At 42.5% G+C, this 26,098-nt stretch overlaps 1 protein-coding gene across 15 annotated transcripts in view; it reads right to left on the bottom strand.

Moving 5' to 3' along the window:
* The window catches only part of LOC140467167 (ankyrin repeat and SAM domain-containing protein 1A-like), a 346,018-nt gene that overhangs the window by 107,944 nt on the left and 211,976 nt on the right, over window positions 1–26,098 (bottom strand). For 8 of the 15 annotated variants that reach the window (XR_011955354.1, XM_072563311.1, XM_072563313.1 and 5 more), the window contains 2 exons: window positions 5,240–5,293; window positions 4,823–4,895 (listed from right to left, as the gene is read on the bottom strand). Coding sequence is in view for 14 of the 15 variants with exons in the window: in XM_072563311.1 (XP_072419412.1) it covers window positions 4,823–4,895; window positions 5,240–5,293 (127 nt within the window). In the remaining variant the exon portion in view is untranslated. Of the gene's footprint in view, window positions 1–4,822; window positions 4,896–5,239; window positions 5,294–16,548; window positions 16,576–26,098 lie in introns of those variants that run through there. The other 7 variants (XM_072563318.1, XM_072563316.1, XM_072563319.1 and 4 more) reach the window with 3 other exon arrangements.

Below are 26,098 nucleotides of genomic sequence, written 5' to 3' on the forward strand. Positions count from 1 at the left end.
AACAGGGAGCGGCGAACGGGGGGGGGGCGAACGGGGGGGCGGGGGGGGGGGGCGAACAGGGCGCAGGGAGGGGGGGGAACAGGGAGTGGGGCGAGCGGGGAAGGGGGCGAACAGGGAGCGGGGGGCCGAACAGGGAGGGGGGCGAACAGGGAGGGGGTGGCAAACAGGGAGCAGGGCTGGGGGGGCGAACAGGGAGCGCGGAGGGGGGCAAACAGGGAGCAGGGCAGGGGGGGCGAACAGGGAGCAGGGCGGGGCACGAACAGGGAGGAGGGCGAACAGGCAGCGGGGAGGGGTGCGAACAAGGAGCGAGGTGATGGGGCAAACAAGGAGCCGGGAGGGGGATACACAGGGAGTGGGGGTGTGAAGAACAGGGAGTGGGAGAGCAGGGAGCGGGGCAAACAGGGAGCCGGGAGGGGGGGGCGGGGAGAACAGGGAGCAGGAGCGAACAGTGAGGGGGAGGGTGGCAAAGAGGGAGCGGGGGGGGGCGCAGACAGGCGACGGGGGGGATGCACAGGGAGCAGGGAGGGGGGGCCAACAGGGAGCAGGTGGCGCGCATAGGGAGCCGGGAGGGGGAGAAGAACAGGGGCAGGGAGGAAGGCGAACAGGGAGCGGGGGGTGCTAACTGCAAGCAGGGAGGGGTCGATCAGGGAGCGGGGCGAACAGGGAGCAGGGGATGCGAACTGCAAGCAGGGAGGGGTCGATCAGGGAGCGGGGTGGGCGAACAGGGAGCGGGGAGGTGGGCTAACGGGGAGCAGGGAGGGGGGCAAACAGGGAGCCGGGAGGGGGGCAAACAGGGAGCCGGGAGAGGTGGCAAACAGGGAGCGGGGTGGGGGTAAAACAGGGAGCCAGGAGAGGTGGCAAACAGGGAGCGGGGTGGGGGGCGAACAGTGAGCGGGGTGGGGGCTGAACAGGGAAGAACAGGGAGCGGGGAGGGGTGCGAACAATGAGCGAGGTGATGGGGCGAACAAGGAGCCGGTAGGGGGATACACAGGGAGTGGGGGTGTGAAGAACAGGGAGGGGGGATACACAGAGAGCGAGGGGGATGGAGCGAACAGGGAGCAGGAGCGAACAGTGAGCGGGGGGTGCGCGCGAGGGCAAACAGGCGACGGCGGCGGGGGGGGATGCACAGTGAGCAATGAGGGGGTCAAACAGGGAGAGGGGAGCTGGGCAAACAGGGAGCAGTGAGGGGGAGCGAACAGGGAGGGAGCGCGATCAGCAAGCAGGGAGGGGTCGATTAGGGAGCAGGGGGGGTGAACAGGGAGCGGGGCATGGGGGCGAACAGGGAACGGGCCGAACAGGCGATGGGGGGGATGCACAGGGATCGGGGAGGGCGAACAGGGAGTGGGGAGGGGGAGGGCGAACAGGGAGCGGGCTGAATAGGGAGCGGGCGAACAGGCGACGGGGGGGGGGGGGGGGGGGGGTGGGGGGAATGCACAGGGAGCGATGAGGGGGGCAAACAGGGAGGGGGAGCTGGGCAAACAGGGAGCAGTGAGGGGGAGTGAACAGGGAACGGGGAGGAGGGGGCGAACAGGGAGCGGGGAGGAGGGGGCGAACAGGAAGCGGGAGGAGGGGGCGAACAAGGAGCCGGGAGGAGGGGGTGAACAGGGAGCGGGGAGGAGGGGGCGAACAAGGAGCCGGGAGGAGGTGGCGAACAGGGAGCCAGGAGGGGAAGAACGTGGAGAACAGGGAGCGGGGACGAACAGGGAGGGGGGAGGCGAAGAACAGGGAGCAGGGAGGGGAAGAACAGGGAGCAGGGAGGGGAAGAACAGGGAGCAGGGAGGGGAAGAACAACAGTGAGCGGAGAGGGGGAGAGGAACAGTGAGCGGAGAGGGGGAGAGGAACAGTGAGCGGAGAGGGGGAGAGGAACAGTGAGCGGAGAGGGGGAGAGGAACAGTGAGCGGAGAGGGGGAGAGGAACAGTGAGCGGAGAGGGGGAGAGGAACAGTGAGCGGAGAGGGGGAGAGGAACAGTGAGCGGAGAGGGGGAGAGGAACAGTGAGCGGAGAGGGGGAGAGGAACAGTGAGCGGAGAGGGGGAGAAGAACAGGGAGCGGGGAGGGAGGGGGCGAACAGGGAGGGGGGTGCGAATAGGGAGGGGGGACAAACAGGGAGCGGGGAGGGAGGGGGAACAGGGAGTGGGGGGGGTCGAACAGGGAGCGGGGAGGAGGGGGCGGACAGGGAGCCGGGAGGGGGGGGGCAGACAGGGAGCCGGGAGGGGGGGGCCAGACAGGGAGCCGGGAGGGGGGGCAGACAGGGAGCCGGGGGGGGGGGGGGTCGAACAGAGAGCAAGCTGATGGAGCGAACAAGGAACCGGGAGGGGGAGAAGAACATGGAGCGGTGGGCATGCACAGGGAGCCGGGAAGGGGATACACAGGGAGCAGGGGTGTGAAGAACAGGGAGGGGGGAGTCCAGGGAGCGGGGCAAACAGGGAGCCGGGGGTGGGGGGCGGGAAGAGAACAGGGAGCAGGAGCGAACAGTGAGGGGGAGGGTGGCGAAGGCGGGGGGGGGGTGGGGGGGGGTGGGGGGGTGGGGGCGCAGTCTGGCAAGGGGGGTATGCACAGGGAGCAGGGAGGGGGGTGCGAACATGAAGCGGGTGGCACACACAGGGAGCCAGGAGGGAGAGAAGAACAGGGGGCAGGGAGGAGGGCGAACAGGGAGGGATGAGGGGGACAAACAGGGAGAGGGGAGCTGGGCAAACAGGGAGCGGGGAGGGGGGGCGAACAGGGAGCGGGGGGTGCGAACTGCAAGCAGGGAGGGGTCGATCAGGGAGCGGGGGGTGAACAGGGGCAAACAGGGAGCCGGGAGGGGAAGAAGAACAGGGAGCGGGGAGTGGCGGCAAACAGGGAGCGGGGTGGGGGGCGAACAGTGAGCGGGGTGGGGGCTGAACAGGGAGCGGGGCGAACAGGGAGTGAGGTGATGGGGCGAACAAGTAGCCGGTAGGGGGATACACAGGGAATGGGGGTGTGAAGAACAGGGAGGGGGGATACACAGGGAGCGAGGGGGATGGAGCGAACAGGGAGCAGGAGCAAACAGTGAAGGGGGGGCGCGCGAACATCGAGCAGGGCAAACAGGCGACGACGGGGCGGGGGGGGGATGCACAATGAGCGATGAGGGGGTCAAACAGGGAGAGGGGAGCTGGGCAAACAGGGAGCAGTGAGGGGGAGCGAACAGGGAGTGGGGAGCGAACAGGGAGTGGGGAGGGGGCGCGATCAGCGAGCAGGGAGGGGTCGATCAGGGTGCGGGGGGCGAACAGGGAGCAGGGAGGGGTCGATCAGGGTGCGGGGGGTGAACAGGGAGCAGAGCGAACAGGTAGCGGAGCGAACAGGCGACGGGGGGGGGGATGCACAGGGAGCGATGAGGGGGGCAAACAGGGAGGGGGAGCTGGGCAAACAGGGAGCAGTGAGGGGGAGTGAACAGGGACCGGGAGCGGTCAGCAAGCAGGGAGGGGTCGATTAGGGAGTGGGGGGCGAACAGGGAGTGGGGAGGGGGAGGGCGAACAGGGAGCGGGGAGGGGGCCGAACAGGGAGTGGGGTGAACAGGCGACAGGGGGGGATGAACAGGGAGTGATGAGGGGGGCAAACAGGGAGGGGCAGCGAACAGGGAGAGGGCAAACAGGGAGCCGGGGGGGGGCAAACAGGGAGCCGGGGGGGGGGGGGAAAAAAGGAAGCGGGGAGGGGCGAACAGGGAGCGGGGAGGGCGGGGCAAACAGAGGTCCGGGAGGGGTCGATCAGGGAGCGGGGGGAGGGGTCGATCAGGGAGCGGGGGGAGGGGTCGATCAGGGAGCGGGGGGAGGGGTCGATCAGGGAGCGGGGGGAGGGGGGGGGGGGGGGGAGAGGAGAAGGGGAAGAACAGGGAGCGGGGAGCGGAAGAACAGGGAGCGGGGAGGGGAAGAACAGGGAGGCGGGGGGGGGGGGGGGGGGGAGAAGACGCACAGGTAGCAAGGACTATTGCATTAATATAGAACAGAATATTAATTTTAGTACCAAATAAACTGCACACACTTACACATCAGAAGACTGAACTGAGCTTACATTAGGCAAATTAAAACCATGTATATTTAATGTTTTTCTTTTGGCAGTCGTTGGTTGGACTCCAATGGCTATACTATATAATGTAAAGATGAACTCAATACTTCTGTCACATATCTTTTGGGATGAAGTACAGGATTCAAGGGTATATTTTTCCTACTGGCTTGTGAATCCTAGACGCACCAATGACAAGCTGGTAATCTTAAAGCCAGTAAAGGTGCATTTAAGGTTATTAAAAATCCTTTCCACTCCCCAATAGCAACACAAAATTCTTTCATTATTTTATCACAAAACCTCACATTTCTTGTTCCAAATCAGTAGTTATGGATATCCTTCTTATTCATAAGAGTTAAACACAAGCTCAAAGATAAATAATCTCCGCAATCATTTCTAACTTTTGTTTCTTGGTTGAGTAGAGATTTACATTCAATCATAGCTTTTCAACTTATGTTCTAGAATGATGTATTTTGGATTAAAAATGAACTTTCCACAAGCTTTATATTGACTCTCAAATCAAGATAAAGCCTGTTTGTATTGCACCAAATCTCCCTACAGGATCTAAATGTTTTGTTCAGTACTGTTATGGCCACAGGCACATTCAGTTGCTTCTTTACAAAATGTCAGCTATTTTATACCAGCAATGTGATTTTTTTTCTTTAATCATGAAGCATATTCACTAGTTACCTTACAAGATATCTAATTTGGTTTTAAAGACAACCAGTATAACATAAAATGATTTCTATGCAAATTTCAATTTATTCATCCATATAGATAATATGTTTCTAAACTCTGATTACCTGAAGCATTCTGTCGTTCTTTTCTGAAGTCACTGTCAATCCCTGCACCAATGGAACTCATTATCTTTTCAATCTAGGGAAAAAAACGAACGGTTAGGATACTGATTGTTTTGACAACGGTGCATCTCTTTGCTCATCTTGGTTCTTTCAAGTGAACACCAACATCAAGCGCAAGCCAAATTTAAGCAAGTCACGGCACCAGTTAAAGCCCAATTCAACCTTACTGATAGATTTGCTTCAACAGACCACCATTGAAAAACACACATACATGCACATTCACGAATGATAGAAAAAGATGCAGACCAGTCTAGCAGCAAGTGTTGATTAGCATTGACAGGCATATCGTTTCCTTGTTTACAAAGGTTCAAAATCCCTCACACCATTCTACAAGTAAATTCACAATAAAGAAAATCTTACACTGCACACAGACTTAGATCTGTGAGGATTAGATACTGGAAGTACAGGTTTCTGCTGTGGGAGATGAAATAAATGCACTGTAATGAAGTAAACCGCAATCACAGAAGACAAGTTATCATATTGCAAATATAACCTTGACTTCATAATCTAACTCATTTATCACACATCTTCGTTCTCCACAAATAAGCTGCGAACAACAGGAAAAATGCTATATGCAAGGTCAAATATTATTAAGCTGCTGAATTCAAAGATTAACTAGCAAATCCAAGTGTGAATAAGGACATTTGCATATCACACCAGTTCTCTCAGTGAGTTTCAGACACTTTCAAGATGACATTTCTCAATTTGACATTCTATACGTATAAACCATTGGAGATTCAATATTTTACTGTGCACAAGCACCAATTCTTATTAGGTTGGTTTAAGTTGTTTTAACTCATTTTGAGAACCAACAACAAAAAATTTATCTGCATATGCTGAAATGAAGAAAATTCAGGCAATCACAAAAAGGAATGATTAAGCTTGAATCATCATCAAAAATCTATATTACTTGACTTCACAGTGGTTAAAAAAAAGACATAACGGAGGGGAAAAATGATTACAGAGACTGATTAAATGATTAAGAACTCTACCAGAATGACAACTGTAATTATATTTTAATAAACACACCAAACAAACATTCTCAGCATACTTCTGTATGAATAAATAGACATATTAGTTACAAGAAAAAGAAATCCGTACTGTAATTCATACTTTTTATGAAATAAATTGGTGATACTCTATTTTCTAACATTCATGGTATGTCTTTATATCGTCTTGTATAATGCACTTGAGAGTTTGTTTTGTTAACGGTGTTCCAATCAGAAAGAAACGTGGCCTATCATCTGTGTGAGACAAACTCAACTCTGTAACACAAATAATCTTGAGTACACTAAGACAAAGGTTCAAAACAGCTTGGTATAATTTATTTTATGCAAAGGCCCAGGTTCGATTCCAGCCTTGGGCAACTGTCTGTGTGGAGTTTGCACATTCTCCCAATGCATGCATGGGTTTCCTCCAGGTACTCCGGTTTCCTCCCACAGTCACAAAGATGTGTAGGTCAGGTGAATTGGCCATGCTAATTGCGCATTGTGTTAGGTGCATTAGGCAGAGTGAAACGGGTCTGGGTGAGTCCCTCTTCGGAGGGTTGGTGTGGATTGTTTGGGCCGAAGGGTCTGTTTCCACACTGTAGGGAATCTAGTCTAAGCTAATCTAAACCAAGCGCTAATCTTAATTCAGTTAAAATTTCTCAAAAATCTTTGATATCCCAGACTCAGTCAGTCGATTCTTCAGCAAAGGTTGAGAAAACACTAAATAATCAACAAAAGCAAATTAAGCACACTGATCTTTATAGAACAGGGTAAAGCAAAGCAAAATCATGTAACTTGGTAAAATCTGCTTCATTCTTCGACAATAATGATCTTGTTCTAAAACATGTTATAATACTTCAGATAGGTATTATCTCAGTTTTATGCAATCTTTTACCACAATGTGAATTCATTTCAAAGCAAATTTATAGTGCAGCTAACATGCAATGCCCAGCTCATATTTCATTACCCAAAAGAAACTACCATACTGCAGGGACCAATAGGTTGGTTGGAAATATCACTAAAGAGGACTTTATTGAAAGTCTTCTGAAGATTTAAGTAAACCATTTCCACATATCAACTCTGTTAGTTATATGCTCTTAAAATGTCAGGAGCTTTGTCAAGTATGATACTCTTACATAAATACTTGCTGACTATCCAATCCTTCGCTTTGACTGTTTTCCAACTGCTTTACTATTAAATCTTTTATAATGGACTCTAGCATTTTCACTGCTACCAATGTCAGGCTACCCGGTCTGAATTTTCCCTACGACTGAAGTCTGGTCATAAAAATGGCCATTAGACAGGTAACCTTCCTTTATTTTAGTTAAGGAAGTGGCCCAAGAAATAGTGGTCATCTTTCAAGATTCTGGAACAGTTCCTACAGATTGGAGCGTAGCTCTTGCAACCCCACTATTTAAAAAAAATCAAGAGAAAATAAGTTAGGGCAGTTTGCCAGACTTCAGTCGTAGGGAAAATTCAGACCGGGTAGCCTGACATTGGTAGCAGTGAAAATGCTAGAGTCCATTATAAAAGATTTAATAGTAAAGCAGTTGGAAAACAGTCAAAGCGAAGGATTGGATAGTCAGCAAGTATTTATGTAAGAGTATCATACTTGACAAAGCTACTGACATTTTGAGAGCATATAACTAACAGAGTTGATATGTGGAAATGGTTTACTTGAATCTTCAGAAGACTTTCAATAAAGTTCTACGTAAGGGATCAGCACCTAAAATTCAAGTGCATGGAATGGAAATGGCATATTGACATGGACACAGATCTGATTGGTAGATAGGAAACAAAGTAGGGATAAACAATTCATTTCCCTTGGGTATTATAGGACTCAATAGTTGGACTCCAACTATTTACAATACATATTAAAGATTTCGGTGAGGGAACTAAATGGAATATCTCCAAGTTTGCAGATGACACAAAGTGTGGTGAGAAAGTGAATGATGAGAAGGATGCAGAGATACTGCAGTGATTTGGACAGGTTCACTGAGTGGGCAAATGCATGGCAGATGAAATAGAATGTGGATAAATGTGAGATTTTTCTTCAAACACCATTAAATATAGTTGTGACCAATCCAACCAATCCTGTAACTGATTTCCAAGTGCTCTGCGATCTCCTAGAGTTGGGTGTCCTTGTACACCAATCTCTAAAAGTAAGCACTCAATGCCACAGTGAAGCACTGTGTTTCCTGATGAAGGGCTTATGCCTAAAACATTGATTCTCCTACTCCTCGGATGCTGCTTGACCTGCTGTGCTTTCCCAGCAATACACTCTTGACTCTGATCTCCAGTATCTCTAGTCCTCACTTTCTCCACAGTGAAGCACACAAGCTATAGTGACAGAATTCAAGTAGAGGAGCAGGGATGTCTTGCTGCAATATTACAGTGCCTTGATGACGACACCTGGAGTACTGCGTACCGTTTTGGTTTCCTTATGAGAGGAAAGATGGTCTGGCTGTGAAGTGGGTGCCACAAAGGTTTACCAGACTGATTCCTGGGATGGCAGGGCTGACATGTGAAGAATGACTGAATTGGTTAGGACTGTTTTCACTGGAGTTTGAAAAATGGGGAGGATTCTTACAGAAACCTTCAAAATTCAAAATGGACTAGACTGGGTATACACAGGAAGAAAGTTCCCAATGACTGGCGAGTCCAGAACCAGGGGTCACAGTTTACAGATACCAGGTAAGCCATTTAAGTCTGAGAAGAAATTTCACCCAGTCAGCTGAGAGACTGTGGAATTCTCTCCCACAAAAGTACAGTCATTGAGTCATAGAGATGTACAGCACAGAAAGAGACCATCCATACGGACCAGATATCCCAACCTAATTTAGTTGTTGAGGCTAAAACACTGAATGTTTTTAAGAAAGGTATCAAAGTGCATGGGTGGACTGCTGGAATTTGACACGGAGTTGGATGATAAGCCATATTAATATTGAACAGTAGAGCAGGCTTGAAGGACCAAATGGCCTACTTCTGCTTCTATTTTCTATGGTTAATCCACAAAGTAATCTGATTCAGAAGATGGAGATATCTGCAGAGATGATAAAACATCATGGTCCGACTGAAACAAACAGTTAAGTCTGTAATTCCTTCTCCACATGCAAAGTTTATGCAGATAATACAAACCGCATTTCTGATGCCAAACCATGGAATGCCCTACGCTTGTTCCTCTGTGTGCTAAACTGCAAAGTTGAGCAGTGCCAAATATATTGACCACCCATTTAGAAGTTCTCTGCTTGGTCATTAGTTTTGCATTGGGTTTTTCAGAGTGGATTGGGTGCACTTGGTTCAGATAGGAAATAGATCCTTTTCATTTATTATCAGCCCAATAACTGCCACAACAGTTTAGAGGTTTTCAACATAAGAAATAAATAAAATTTCTACTGTGTGAAATTTGCTTCAGGGTCTATGAGAGTTCATTGACTCTTTCAGTGACCCACATGTTAAACAAGACTATTAATCATCAAAAAGTCTGCGTTATAAACCTTACCATTATCTATACAGGAAGCCAGTAGCGCGTAGTTCCTCTCAGAAGCTGTAAAAGCCAAACTGATGTTGGAAATGAATAGGGTGTAAGCCCACTGTGCACTGTTTATAAAAGATGGTAAATTGTCACAGACTTTGTAAAATCCATTTTCGAGAAGAAAATTGATAGTGGATTTTGAAAGAAGTCCTTGCAGTGAATAGTTTATTAACGTGAAAACATTCCTGAGTAACCTGCCTAGAATTACCCACCACCCATACAGTGAAATTGCAAAGCCAGTTAATGTTAAAATTCCTTTCTGCAGTGATTACAGTTTTGGTAGGTCCTAAAATACTTTTTTTTAAAATTGGGATTTCCTGACCATTTCTGTGGACACATTATTTATGAAGAGTAGAGATTACACAGTGTTAGGAATGCTTTAACAATTCTATCCTGAATGTAGCCACAATCTTGCATTCGGAGGATCACAATCCAACTGGTGTTACGCTATAGGATTATACGATACACACTCAGTTAGGCTGATGGTTCCTCAGCATTTTTTTTGAAAACCTTCTATTGACAACATAAATGCCAAACATGGACAAGGTGAAAATAAATTAGTGATGCCCAACCACGTGCAGTATCCCAGGTACAAATTCAGTTCTATGGCTGGATTTCTGCGGCCTAAAACAGAGAGGATCCCACGGAGCATTGGAAGAGGTGTTACAATTCTAACTACTAGTTAGTACTTCTCAAAAAAGAAAAAGATGCAGAGCAGCAAACGACTGAAACAATCCACTCACAATTTGTATATAGGAATAAAATTTGAAACATAAAATATTATAAAATTCAATTTGATGTTAATAGAAATTTTGTATTATTCTGGGCAAAAAGATGCTCTGACTCAATGGGGTATTTTAAGAAAACGGAACTCTCGGACAGTTTTTGCAAATTCTGGTGGGAAAAGTAAGCACAACAGCATTGTGATGTTGGTCCTTGCCAGTAATGGAACAAACTGATTTTGGAATTTTTTCCATAAGTAGATCAACTTTGCATGTGAATATTCTATTGATAAAATGTGGAAAAAGAAGAAACAGACTCAAGTTTCAAAATCCACTCCAAAGGAGATTGAGGTATAATGTGTGGGCCAGAGAAGATATTTGGATTCTCTTTCCTCTTCACCTCCCTTGAAATACACTTTAAGCTTAGCTCTTCCTTTAGAATATTTCTTTAAGGAAGGACTACAGATACATGAGAAGATCACCATCTGTAAGGTCCCCTCAAAGGCACTCACCATTCTGACTTGGAAATGTATCACCATTCCAAGTACTGCTGGGTCAAATCCTGGAATTCCTCCCCCACCCCACACACACACACACACACACACACACACACACACACACACACACACAATTTTGGTCTATCCACAACACATGGACTGCAGAGGTTCGAGAAGGCAGCTCATCACCATCTCCTTATGGGCAACTAGAAATAAGCAATAAATGCTGGCCCAATCAGCAACACACATATCCCATGAATGAATTTTAAAAAAAATTTAAGTTGTTTCAGCCATGACAGGAAAAGGAGCAGACAATGTGAGGAGGGTGGTGGAAAAGTGGAAGAAGAATAAGAGGGAGGAAGAGAAGGGAACAAAAGGCCATAATGGAAGCCACTAGCTCACTCAAGTGGGCATTCTTTACACCAGCCTAGATAGGATATTTGGCCATTCCAGTCTGGAAACAAACACACACCGTTCCAATAGTCCTCACATTCACATCATTGCTCTTTCCATCCGAGATAATCAAGTATAGTCAGCAGTGGAACCCCCTTATATGGTGCTCCCTCCTTGGGAGGCCAATTGCATCAGCTAAGCAAGCATACAGCAGGAACTTAACATGGAGTCGCTGAATGGTAGAATGACACATTGGGTTTCACATTCACTGTTTTAGTCACGGTGGGCATTTAAGTCAAATAACAATAAACCTGATGAAGGAGTGGCACTCTGAAAGTTAGTGCTTCCAAATAAACCTGTTGGATATAACCTGGTGCTATGTGATTTTTAACAATAAACCTTGAACATATTTGTTCAGATTCCATTTTCAAAGGAACTGCATCAAAATACAATAATTCTAGAACTTAACCATTTTATAATTTTAAAAAGAGTGGCTGATAAATATCAGGCTTCAAACAGAACACCTTTACTAAAGGAGGCCAACACATGATTAGAGCACGCACTTACAAATGTGTGTAAATAAAACATTTTTACTTGTAAATGAAAAATTTGCACTGCATGAAATTACCAAATGTAACCATCTGCACTAGAACTATATCTAGGATCCAGATTGCCCAATGAGGAACAGGCAGTGGTTTTGAAAACTATCAAAGTGTGTGTTATAACACGTCAGGAATATTAGTAGGAAAGTAAAATTATACCTAAACATACAGTATCTTAAGTTTTTTAAACTGGCATGCAAAACTTAATTCAACAGAAACACCAACTGAGATTCGATAATTTCAAATTTAAAAACCATGTTCTCAGCTAGTGTAATGAAATATTATCTGCACTACTGAAAGGTATGTAACTTGTCCTATGGCATGGTACACCATGAGAATTCACCAAGTGACTCAACTAGAATAAATGCAAGACAGTAGGAAGAGCCTTTGTTTAAAAGAAAGCATAGAGGAACTTGAGGCTCTGGATTTCATTTGGGTTAAGGGACTGAACCAGAGAGACAGTCAACATTTTTAAGAGAGCTCCAACCACATCTCTGGAGCAGTTGGGATTTGAATCGAGGCCTCCAAGCTCAAAGGAAGGGAATCGTCCATTGCGCCACAAGAACCCAAGTGCAAATATTTAATGATTATGTCAATAGGGAGTTGATGTAAAGGAAGATAAAGAAACATGGAAACAGAACAGGCAAATTAGATTATAGCAGCTACCATGTACAGGGCAGATACCAACATGGGCTAGTTAGGGTGAACAATTTGACCAAGAGAGTTAGCCAACAGGTTGACAGAAAATCCATGGAAAATCTACAAGAGAAATGCTATTCAAGTAACGATCTATTTGTAAAGCAGAAAGTGGGGTGCCCCTGGAGCAACGAGACTGAAACCAAATAAAAATTCCAAATGTGAAGTACACTTCAAGTTTAATTGACAATATTGAAAAGAAACTATGGGAAAAACTGAAAAATGTACTGGGTGAGGAAGGAGGGAATCAGAAGGTTTTAAGAAATATGCAAAAGTTTGAGTACAAAGGCAGGTAACGCTGCTGAAAATGAAAGAAGCATTTGAACCATGGGGGGAGGTAGCGGAGATATCAATTCAATCTTTTCACATTTTCTTTAATGGAATCCTCTTGAAGTTAGCTGTTCTTAAGAAGAATATGAAACAACTATTTGAACTAATCCCAGAAGTGACAAAATAACCATCTTCCAATTCTGCATCATCGTTCATGCCCACATTATCCCCAAAAATGCTATACTGTACTATAAACTAATCGGAAGATAAAGTTTTTCACAAGAGTCTTAAAAAAAAATCAGGTCTATGGTATGATGAAATAAAGCAACAGGGACAAACAGGCACTGCTCAAATGGATAGGGTTGGATAAGATGCATCTGAGAAATCAAAACTTAGTCAACTTTGAATTTGGACACATGTTCAATCTTAAAATTGCTGACACTAACATGTGGTTTGACAAACTGAGGAGGTCAATTAAAGTGGAGTAGGCAGACAGGTCACAGGTGCATTTAGTGCAGTTGTGTGAAGAGTAATGACTTTTAAAAATAAAAAACAAGGAATATTAATATATATTTAATAGAAAAATAATGACGTGTGGGGAATAACAGCGATATCTGAAGATTGAAACAAGTAATATCCTGAAAGTTTGAATGCAGGTGGCTAAAATTATATTTGAAAATGGGCAATCATAATTTGGATTTTTTAATAGACTTAGACTTAACAAAGGTTTTAAAAATTCTGAATGGTTTGAAATAAGTTGTAACCAAAGGCTATTTCCTCTATTTTAGAGCAGAGTATCTGGTTATACAACTCACCATTGTGCCCAAAATGTTTCCGATAGCTGTCTACATCAGAAGAGTGACTAAAATACAAACGCTCTGAATTAACTGTGAAGTGGCTGGGCACACATTAAAGTTGAAAAGGAGTTGTATAAAATAACGTTTTTTTTCTGATTGGGAAGCCAATAATGAGGGAACCATCGATTGAAAAGACATTATGTAAAGGAAAGAACCAAGGACAAACCTATTTACACAGTGATGATGAAGCAGGAATGCCCGGTCACAAGTAGTGGCTGAGGCCAAGATCATTTCATCTTTCAAAGGGAAATAAATATTTGAAATAGACAAAGCTGCAGGTCTCTGTGCAGAGCACAGAAGGATTAACTTGGGATTACATCAACAAATAGGTAATGCAGATGCAACAGTCCAAGTGGCCTTCTCTTATATTCTCAATCTTTATGGTTCTTTAACGCCTATTAAAATACTGCAATATAAAAATAGTATTTCTTCCTCAACTGTTACATCAGTATGCCTTTTAAATAAAAACGTCTTTCCTTCCCAAAATTAATCATAGAAGGGCATGAAGTTATGTTACTGCCATTGCTCTCAAGGTAGTTGTCAGGTTTAACAGGCAGACAGAGAAGCATCTGCCTAAGAATTCAAACTAACACCAAAATATCCAATTATTTTAATTACTCTTCAAACTGCAGCACATTACCTCCATCAGCAACCACTGGGCTGCAACTGAAATAAAATAAATACTGACTTATCTACATCTTTCCCAAAATAGAGAACTGGATAAATACAAAATCTTGCATTGAGCATTTTAGCAAAGAACTGCTGAAATTCACTAGGCAAAAATCTAATACATATGCTAAATCATGTTGAGAGGAAAAAATGAATTTAAATTTCAACTTGGAATATGCCTGCCTTAATTTTTGTAACTGACATATTTGTTGCTTGCCAGGAACTACACCCACAGAAACAAAAGAACAACTTGCTGGAGAAATTCAGCATGGCTGGCATCCCTATTGAATTGGATTAGGCAAGACATGATTAATCCGTTATAACTATGAATGGTTTGACTAAATTATGTAAAAAGATTAGTAATGAATAATCTTGACAATGATGGCCAGAATTTATGTTCCACCCTCTGCGCTAATGATCTTTACAATCAATCATTGTTCATTTTCACTCAAATATTAGTGATGAGTGACCTGGAAAAAAGAAAGCAGCTTTACGAGTGGGACAAAAGTCAATCAAATAGGTCTGTACTCTTGCCATCATGAATCATTGACAAGAACCATCATAGTTTATTGTTTGCAAATTCCTCAAAACACTGATTGATCAGTGCCAAAAACCTGATTTGTGTTGTCGTTAAAGTAGGTGAGTACTCCAGACAGTGCTGGAGAGAGTAAACTCAAACTCTGACTCTGAATCTCAAGTTGATATCAAGCAAGATTGTTGTGTTCAGTTGGTGCCCGTAGCCAATCATCATCCACCAAGCTGTGGGAGCCCATAAATCCTTCCCTACACAAGATGATAAAACGTTATCTGTTGATACAAAGACTGTTACAGCTATGGAAGACATGTTCACAGCCTGTTTATCAGATTAATCCCTTCACTTTGCCATACTTTTCTCAAAACAGAGAATGTGAAAAACTGCCAAAATAAAGTTAAAAAGCACTCATTCAAATTTCAGAGGGCTTCATGCTAATCTAATGCAATAGCTGATTTTTTGAAATTAGGAGTTGTTCTGCCACACGGTTAAACATTTGAACAGTTTAAACAACCTAAATTCTGCTGCAGTTTTCAAGTGATAAAATAACTGGAATATGTATTTATAATTTCCTTAGCAGATTTAATAGTTCAGATGAGAAACAGTAAATTTTGTAAGCAGTACTGAAAAACAAAGCTGGGTCACAAAAATTTAAAATACATCAGTTATTTTAGACTTATGTTTGAAATCAAACAGATTTATCAGTTTCTTTCCAAATGAATTAAGATGAAGGTGATTTTCAGCACTTACAGTACTCTGTTTGTCTGAAATCATAAGGTTGACAGCTAAACGTCTCCCAACAGGAGGAATTTTCTAATTTCACCAAAGGTATGTGGTGCGGTTTGATCTAAACTTACTATCTACAGATTTCTGATTATTAATTTTTGAACATTTCAATTGCCACAAATTTACTTTAGCTCTTTAAATCATAGATTATTTTTCATTTTGACAAATATTTCACTCTAACCCATCTTATGTTCATTATAATTGCTTTAATTTTCTTTATTACAATGTGATTTGCAAAATATTCAAGTACTAGAGCTCAAGGGTAAAGGTTGCAAGAACTGTCAAGAAAATGGTGGGAGAAAAGTATGTGGATATGTTTTTGCACCATTGCCCAGAGAAACGTCTTTTTGTTTAAACCAGGGATATGGCCCCTTTCATTTCTGTGAAAAAGACTATGTATTAAAAAATGCCTACAAGCATTTACTACTATGGGTGCTAAAATTGACTGAAATAAAGACAAGCAATTCCTTCGAAGCAATGGCTGAACAGAAATTGTAATGAACTACAAAAAGGAATTGTCATTTGAAAAAAATCCCAAATAAGCGTATTTGTTGCCCTGTTCTTCCCATTGCTCAGAATAAAGATCATACTGGGGAAAGGAATATCAATTGCTTTATTTTTCTATCAAGGGTTTTAAAATAAGGGATATTATGTACAGATTAGGTACACTGCTCAACGTGCCTTTCTCCCACTTTGAAATAATACCTTTAAATATAGAGATCCAGGCTTATTTTCTATGACTAATACCCTTATGCCCTCAGAGTCTGAAAATTCAGTATCAATTTTTAAAAATCAAATTATGGATATGTTTACTTAACTGATTCTTGCATACTTGTGATCAATTTTAAAAAATTGTTCAGCCCTGATCCAGTTTATTTACTTTTTAAGTCTATAATGGTGTAGACTAAAGGAGGAAGAAAAAAACCAAGCCTCCATCAAAACAACTATTCCTATTTCAGTTGTGTATATCCTCTGCTAACTTTTGTATCACATAATATGCCCCATATGATTTAATAATTTTCACGTTTATGAAAAGAACAAGAAAGAAATTTAAATCGGCAGTATCTGCAGCGACTATAACCTTGGCAAAGCATAACAAAGTAATCATTCGAAACACATACCAGTATTCGCATGCAGCATTTTCAACAATGCCTCAGACGTATGACCACACAGTTCCATCTTACAACACTGTACATTTAACTGCGTTATCCATCATATACAATTTGTAATGTCATCTCGTGGCTGTTAGTTCGTCTACTTGCATTTCCATAGCAACAAGCAAAACCAATGAAAACGAAACAGAAAATACATCTCAAAACATGCCTCAAACACTAAATTCCATGCATTGCAATGTCTAATTCAACTAAGTACGACCTGAAATCTTCCCAGAAATTAATGACGAATGTTATCAAGAAAGCTTTTGAACAAGTAATCTAAGTGAAATCACCTCAAATTGTGGAGAAACCACTGCAGCAAAAGGAAAAATCATAGAAGTGACACATTTGAATCTGAGACTGGAAATATGCTGAGATGCTAATAAAGAACAGCAACAACTGACAGCCAGACCTTCAACTGAAATGAAAACTGAAAATAACAACAAAAAATGAGTTTATCTATTGATAAGTGCATCAAAAGCACAACAAGAAGCACATATATTACAATTAAGCCTAACCAGTAAATTTATGCATAAATATAAATCTTTATAAATCTTTCATCAAATATCAAGAAAATTAGATGAAAGCAAAATCAAAAGGCCTCACAGCACAACAGAAGAACAATAATCAATATAGTTCAGGAAGTAAAAGGTTAGAAACCTGTAAGCATATTCAGAGACAATACAGGCTCCTCACCATCCACACCAACAACAGAGGATCAGTGATACAAAAAGCAATTAAGAAAATGCAATCAAATGCACAAAAAACAACTCAAGGCAGACTGCTCAATAAGAGCCCACCCAAAATCCACTAACTCAGCAGAATTTCAGGGACATTACACACAATTTGTGAAAGTCATTCACATTAAATCTGCTTTTCACAAAACGCAATTTTGCCTGTATTAGATTATCGATTTTATTTTTCTAACAGCATGAGGGAGTTTAACAATACAAAATTTCACACTGTAATGTCTAACCATTTTGATTTACAACCAAGACAAACCAAGCCAACTTTCCTCTAGGGATTCATTGTGATATGTAAATAAGTAATTCTTTAACAGGCTCCTGATAAATAAAGAAATATTTGATATGTTAAATGGCCTGAGTTATCCCAAGTGTATTTCTATATGTGAATCAATCATAGATATTGAAAGACACGGGTTTGTTCTTGAAAGAAATTGCTCCAAGTTTTGGTTCAGTCCATGAATAACTTGTCAGTTGGACACAAAACTGGCTTAACGGCAGGAGACAGAATGACGGTGGACAGTTGTTTTAGTGACTGGAAGCCTGTAACCAACGATCGGTGCTGGGTCCATTTTTGATTGTCATTTATACAAGTGATTTAGATGAGAATATAGAAAGCATGGTTAGTAAGTTTGTGGGTGACACCAAGATTGTGGTACAGTGGACAGTGAATAGGTTATCCAAGATTACAAAGAGATGTTGATCAATTGGGCCAATGGGCTGAAAAATGGCAGATGGAGTTTAATTTGGATACATGCAAGTTATTGCAATTTGGTAAAACAAAGACAAGACTTTTACAATTAAAAGTAGGGGCTTGGGCAGTTTTTTCAGATTCCCTTCAAGTCACACCAACCTTCTGAAGAGCAACCCACCCAGACTCATTTCCCTACATTTACCCCTGACTAACACTATGGGCTATTTAGCATGACCAATTCACCTAACTTGCACATCTTTTGGAAGAAACCAGAGCACCCAGAGGAAACCCACGCAGACACTGGGAGAATATGCTAACTCCACACAGACAGCCGACCAAGGCGGGAATTGAACCCAGGTCTCTGGCGCTGCAGTGCTAACCACCTTGCCGGATAGTGTTGTAGAACAGAGAGATCTTGGGGTTCAGCTACGTAATTCTTTGAAGTTTGCATTATATATAGATAGAGTGGTTAAGAAGGTGTTTAGCATGCTTGCCTTCATTGCTCAGACCTTTGACTTTTGGAATTAAGATGTTATGCTGAGAATGTATAGGACATTGGTGAGGCTGCTTCTGGAGTATTGTGTCTAGTTCTGGTCATTGTTCTATAGGGAGGATATTATTACATTGGAGAGCGTTCAGTGGAGATTTACTAGGATATTCCCAGGAATGGAGAATTTGAGTTATAAGGAGAAGCCGAATAGGCTGGGATTTTTCACTGGAGCATAGGAGGTTCAGAGGTGAACTTAGAGAGATTTATAAAATAATGAGGGGTATAGATAAGGGAAATTAGCAGATGTCTTTTCCCTAGGTTGTGGGATTTCAAGATGTGGGGACATATTTTTTAAGGTGAGAGGAGACAAATTTAAAAAAAAGGGCAATTTTTAAAAAAAACACAGTGGTTCTTGGAATAAACTTTCAGAGCAAGCGGTTAGAGTCAAAATATTTAAAAGACATTGAGATAAATACATGAATAAGAAATGTTTGGTGGAATATGGGTCATGCGCAGGCAGGTGGGCCTAGTTTAGTTTGGGATTATGGTCACTGCAGGCAGGGATGCCCTGAGGCATGGTACATTAGTGAGACTGAGCAGACGCTACGACAACGGATAAATTGACATCGCGCAATGATCATCAGGCAAGAGTGTTCCCTCCCAGTCGGGGAACACTTCAGTGGTCCGGGACATTTAGCCTCAGACCTTCAGTTGACCATCCTCCAAGGCAGACTTCGCGACAAGCAACAACGCAAAATGGCTGAGCAGAGGCTGATAGCCAAGTTCAGTACCCATGGGGGATGGCCTCAACTAAGACCTTGGGTTCATGTCACACTACAGGTGACCCCACTGCACTATACACTCTCTCTCTCACACACACACCCCTACATACTCACACAGACTTTCTCTCATACATACAGACATCCATCCCTGCACTCTCACATACACACTTGACCAAGCTTACACATATATACATACTCTTTCACATGCACTCTCACACACACTGACTGTCTCTCCTGCACACGCTGCACTATTCTCTCTCACACACACATACCTACACACTCACACAGACCCTCTCTCATATGCACACACATGCACTCCCCACACTCTCACCCATTCATGCACCCTCTCACAGACTTATACCCAATCTCTCACACACACACATCCTTGACCAAGCTTATACACACTTTCACCTGCACTCACTCACATGCACACACTCACTCTGTCTCTCCTGCACATGCACATAAGTTTATGGAGGGAATTTGTATTTGCAGAATTACACCTTATTTAGCTAAAAAACTGCATAAATACATGTAAGATTCTGTTAGTTCCACTTTAGATACAGAACTAGTCTGACTCAACATTGGGACACACACAGACCTTAACCTCCCATCTTTAATGCACTGTCTGAGCTGAGATGGCACCTATTGTTAGAAAAGCTGAAGCTATCTTGAGAATGTAACTTAAAAGGAGTTCTGGGATTTACATTGATCTAAAGATTTGATCTTTAGTATATCATTACAGCTCCATGACACTGCTTTTGCTGTATATTCTGTGTCTCATAGTCCTTTTCCTGATGAAGAGACAATACCTTGAAAGCTAGTGCTTCCAAATAAACCTGCTGGACTATAACTTGATGTTGTGTGATTAACAAATAGTCGATGCATTGATTATAATCCTCCACCAGTGTTTACTGTCAAGAAGACTCCCTGTGGATTGTACAACAGCCAGTTTAACAGCAATATTCAAAAAAGAGAAGACAAAGGAGGAAACTATAGGCCAATGAGCCTCACATCTGTTATAGGAAGATTGCAAATGCTCGTCTCCATTAATAATGAGGTTATAGTAGCATACACAATGTGATCAGGCAGAGTTAACATGGCATTGTGAAATGAAATCATGTTTAAGAAATTAAATTTTTTGAGGAAGTATCACACAAAGTGAATAAATTGTGAGGAACAATGGATTTCCAAAAGACATTTGATGGGTTGCCACATCGAAGGTTACTATCTAAGATAACAACACATTATATCAAGGTAACATATTAGTTTGACTTTAAAAAAATCACTAAAAATGTCAAAAAGAGTAAAGGTAAAAGAGGACAGACAACTAGAAAAAAAAAGTGGACAGCAAAAGAATTTTATAAGAATATAAAAGGGAAGCGAGTAGCAAAATTGAATGTAGGCCCCTTGGAGGGTGAGGCTAGGGAGTTAATACTGGGGAGGACAGAAATAGCAGAGTCACTAAATCAATATTTTGCTTCAGCTTTCACAATGGAGGACACTAGTGCCATCCCACTAGTAACAGGTAATATAAAGGTATTAGAAAGGGAAGAAATGTAGAACAATCAACAATAGAGAAAAAATACTGAGCAAACGATTGGGATTGAAGGCAGACAAGTCCCCACTGCCTGATGGGCCCATGGATCCATTAGTTATAATATTCCAAAATTCCATGGATGTGGGAATGGTTTCTGCAGATTGGAAAAATGCCATTATAACATGCTTATTCAAAAGGAAGGGAGGAAGAAGGTAGGAAACTACAGACCAATTAGTTTAACGTGTGTCATTGGGAAATTGCTAGAATCCATTAAGGAAGTATTAACAGGATATTTGGCAAGTCAACATACAATCCATCAGAGCCAACATTGTTTTATGCAGGGTAAAGCTTTTTGACTAATTTGCTCGAGATCTTTGAAGATAATAAAACAGGCAATATCGATAATGAGGTGTTTATCTGGACTTCCAGCATTTGATAAGGCACTGCACAAAACATTAACACCCAAGATAAGATTACATGGGATTGGGGTAATCTATTAGCTTGGGAAGAGGTTTGGTTAAGCAATAGAAAGCAGAGTCAGGATAAATGGGTCTTGTTCTGGTTGGCAAGGTATAACTATTGGGGTGTTATAGAGTCTGATCATCAGGCTTCAACTATTTACAACCGACATTAATGACGTGGATTTATGGAGCGAAAGTGGATAAATGTAAGGTTATCCCTTTTGCTTGGAGGAATAGAAAGTCAACTATCAACTAAATGAAGCGAAACTTCAAAGTGCTCAGATCGCAGAAAACTAGTATGCAGGTACAGCAGGTAATATGAATGGCAAATGGAATCTTGGCATTTATTACTAAAGGAACAGAGTATAAATGTAGGGGAGTACATTTTTGTTGTTTTACTGAACTCATCCCTTGTAATGTTTTGAATGCCATTCAGCAGCTTGTGGGGCAACTAAGGTGAGAGGGAGAATTAAAAAGTGTGCGCTGGAGAAACTCAGCGGGTCTGGCAGCATCTGTGGAGACAGAAGAAGAGTTAACATTGAGACCAATTTGAATCTGAAGCATTGGAACAGACAGGAGTGAATGCCCAAGTGCCTGGTGAAAGAGGAATTGAGGGATGGGGATATACCATGGTGTGGAGGCTGCTCAGGTAGAATTGGGAGGGTAGGGGTGCAGCGAACATTGCATTTCAGAATCTGTTCTATTGTATCTGGGCAACTTTATCATATAGAAGGTGGTATGTGTGTGAATGCCAGTGGAAGTGGTAGAGGCAGGTACAATTACAACATTTAAAAGACATTTAGACAAGTACATGATTAGGAAAGGTTTAGAGGGACATGGACTAAACACAGGCAAATGGGGCTAGTTAAGCTTGGGATATCTCGTCGGCATGGATGGGTTGGGTCGAAGGATCTGTTTCCATGCTGTATACTATGCAAAGTGATGCTGCAACTGTACAAAGCATTGGTGAGGTCAGACCTGGAGTGCTGCGTACAATTTTGGTCCCTTTACTTTAGGGAGATGCAGCTGTATTGGAGGCAGTTCAGAGAAGGTTCACCAGATTGATTTCAGAGATGAGGGATTCATCTTACAAAGAAAGATTGAGCAGGTTGTACTGTCCTTAGTTTTGAAGAATGACAGGAGATCTATTTGAGGTATTTAACATGCTTAAAGGGATTGACAAAACAAACAGAGGACGTTTTCTCATGTGAAGCAATCTGGAGTAAGAGGTCATAGCTTTAGGCTGAAGAATAGCAGATTTAATACTGACAGGAGGAGAAATTACATCTTTCAAAAGGGCTGTGAATTAGTGAAATTCACTACCCCGAGAAATGGGTCATGGTGCAAATTTAAGGAGATAGACTTTTAATTAATCAGTTGAAGGGTTATGGAGAGTAGATAGGAAAGTGAATTTGAGGCGAGATGAGATCAGCCATGATGGCATCAAATGGTGGAACAGGCTCAAGAGATTGCCCTGCCTACTCCTGCTCCTCGTTCTTATGCTCTTACGACTACAAACCTTTTCCAGCTGATGGCTCATAACTAATGGAGTCAGTTGGGAACCAGGATCAGTGTTGGGAACTCAATTACTTATAATCTATATCATTGAAATGGAGGCACAGGCTGAATGGATAGTAGCTAAATTTGTTAACACCACTGCAAGGAGGAAAGTTAAGTTGTCAAAAGGCAATAGAGAGTCTGCAAAGGGATAGGGACAGGTTGAATGGAAAACTAACGGCAGATGGATTACAATGAGGGAAATGTGATTTTTGTCAGCTTTGACAGGAAGAATAGAAAAGCTGTATACCACTGAAATGGTCAGAGGTGGCAGAACTCTGCTGGAAAGGGATCTGGCTACGCTGGTAAATAAATCACATAAAGCTAATGTGCAGGTGCCTCCAACTATTAAGACGACAAATATAATGCACTCAATTTTGTCCACAGTATTTGAAAACCGATATTACTGCTTTAAATGCAGTTCAGACAAGGTTAATTTGGTGTATTCCTTGGATGAGGGGAAGGCTGTTACCCTTAGAGGAAAGGATGGACAGACTGAGTCAAGCGCCTACTGAAATTAGGAAGAATAAAAGAGGCGATTCTGAGAAGACTCAATACAATGGATACCAGAAGGGAGACTATAATCAAGGTACACAGTTCAAGAATAACGGGTCTCCTTTCAAAAGGAAGATAAGGACAAATGCTCTCCGTTAGAGTTGCCAGTCTGAGAAATCACCTTCCCCAAAAGTAGTGAAGGCTATATTACTGAATTCATTTGAGAGAGAACCATATAGATGTTCGATAGACAAGGGAGTCAAGGGTCTGAACAGCAGTCATGAAAGTGGGGTCGAGACACAACTAGGTCAATTACTGTCATCTTGTAGCCTCAAAGGACCACATAGTCTAAAATCCTGCTCCTAGGTCTTATCAACTCATCAATATCCTCAATAATGATCAACTCTCCACTAACCTTGAAGCCACAATAAAGAAAGCATGGATTTCTTAGACACAACACTATTTAAATTTACATAAGACAACACAAAGTAGTATTAGTCTCACAGTGAAAGAATCAATATTGAACTCAAGAGCAAACCAGCCTCCACTTCCTGATGACGTTTGAAACTTGTCAAAATACCAAAAACATACAGATTCCCAGTAATAGCTAGAGGAAATAAGCAAACAACTAACCTGCAAGTAATTTTAAAAATTTCTTCATGGACATTAGATGTCGCTGGCTAGGCCAATGTTCATTGTCCATCCCTAATTCTGTGGCAAAAATGCTAGTGAGCTGCCTTTGGGATACAAGGATACCCACAGTACTGTTAGTGAGGGAGTTCCAGGATTTGGTCCAGGCAAAGTGAATGAAAAGCAATATCGTTTCAAGTCATGGTTTGGAGGGGAACTTGCAGGTGGTAGTGTTCCATGCAACTCCTGCCCCTATTCTCCTAGGTGATAAAAGGCTCCAGGTTTGACAGGCTATTGGTCCTTCAGAAAAGTTCAAGTAACCTTCAAAAGAAACCAGGATGAAGTGAGGATAATTTTTATCACAGTGTAGTTTGGGTATGGAATGCACTGTTTGCAAGTGTGTTGAAGGCGGGTTTAATAGAGGCATTCCGGAAGATGTTGAATGATTATTTGGATATTATTTGTAGTTCTCTATTTTCAATCACTGTCCTTTTTGGAATGAAGGAATTATGGTTGCTACCTTCTAGTCTAAGGGGAAATAAGAGTATCAATGTGAATCATCCCCAAATGAAAGACAGTTTGGACAATGTATTAATTATCTCAATAGCCACTTCTTTTAATACACAGGATGAAATCCATCAGGAACCGGGAACCTCTTGTAGGTCCATTTATTTACTCAGCACAACTTCTTGGTTAATTATAACTTCTCTCAGTTTTTCCATCACTTTCATCGACCAATTCATATCTACTCTGAGGATTTTACCTATATCCCCTATAGTGAAGACTAATGAAAAGTAACTGTTGAATTCATCTGCCACCTCCTTACTGTAAATCACTAATTCTCCAGACTCATGTTTTATAGGATTAACATTCACTTTCCTAACTATTCAATTTTTTAAAAAAATTGACAGAAATTTCAACTGTTTTCAGATTTCTGGCTAGCTTTTACTTGTACTCTAAGTTTTCTCACTTGATTAATTTTTAGGAATTTTTTGCTTTGTTTTTGGGGTGAGGGCAGGTTGGGAGAACACGGCAGGGTGACCGTGGGGTGGGATGCATGGGTGTGAGAAAGAGGCAACTGCAGGAATGGTTGGAATTGATTGGGAGGTTTTAATTGGGGTTATGGAGAAGTCTTCATGAGGTACACTGGGGAGTTGTTGGCTTCGGGGGATTGATTGGAAAAGAAACTCCAAGAAGGGTATGGGGATAGAAGGATTCTGCAAAATATAGCAGTTTTAAACCTGTCAACAAAGAAACATTCAACTGTGATGCAAGGAAATTTGAACTCACTGAGGTAACTGTCTTTTTGCAAATTTATGCAGAATGTGTTGTTTGGGGCTCCATAAGGTCAAGAACAACTACACATGGAGAAAACACAGTGGATCCTACTGTAATAAACACTGTCAATTATCAAATGTAAATCTTAGATTGAGATCCTAAGTACAGCAAATAAGGTTGTTACTGCCTAGTTAAGAGATTCCAGTTTTGTGTATGCACAATGGAATACATGAGCTGTCACCAAATGAGTCACTTAAATGGTGTGTAGGGAGATAGTTTTTCGTGTAGCAGACTTTGCCAGTTATCCTGAAAAAAAAACTATTGTTAACTTACATAAAACATAAATTGCTGGAGAAACTCAACAAGTCTGGCAGCATCTGTGGAGAGAAAGGACAGTTAACTTTTTGGGTCAAGGGATCCCTTTTCAGAACTGACAGTAGCTAGGGAAAGGTTGGTATATATGCTGAAGACAGGGTTGAGGGAGGGGAGGGAAGGGGAGTGTAAGGAGCACATAGTAGGTGAAAGAGAGAAAGAAAAGCTGATTATAGGGACCCTTGATAGGTGAAATGCGTTAGCTATGATGAAAGCAACATGAAAATTGTTAATTTATATCTGTTGCAATGTACCAATTTAAATAGCATGTTGCCTAGAAAAGCAATTCTTTCCTTGAGTGTTGTGGCTTTAAGTTTAATGGAGGACATTGATGATTTTTTTCTAATTCTGCCCAAGTAGGAGTCCAAATTTACCATATGTCAACACAAGGACGGTACTACATGACTGCATCACCTGATAAATGAGAATGAAATAATAGCCCCTGAAAATTAAAAATTGGTCCTTCAGAAAAGTAAAC

The sequence above is a fragment of the Chiloscyllium punctatum genome, chromosome 45 (genome assembly GCF_047496795.1).
Source record: "Chiloscyllium punctatum isolate Juve2018m chromosome 45, sChiPun1.3, whole genome shotgun sequence".
NCBI classification, from domain to species: domain Eukaryota; kingdom Metazoa; phylum Chordata; class Chondrichthyes; order Orectolobiformes; family Hemiscylliidae; genus Chiloscyllium; species Chiloscyllium punctatum.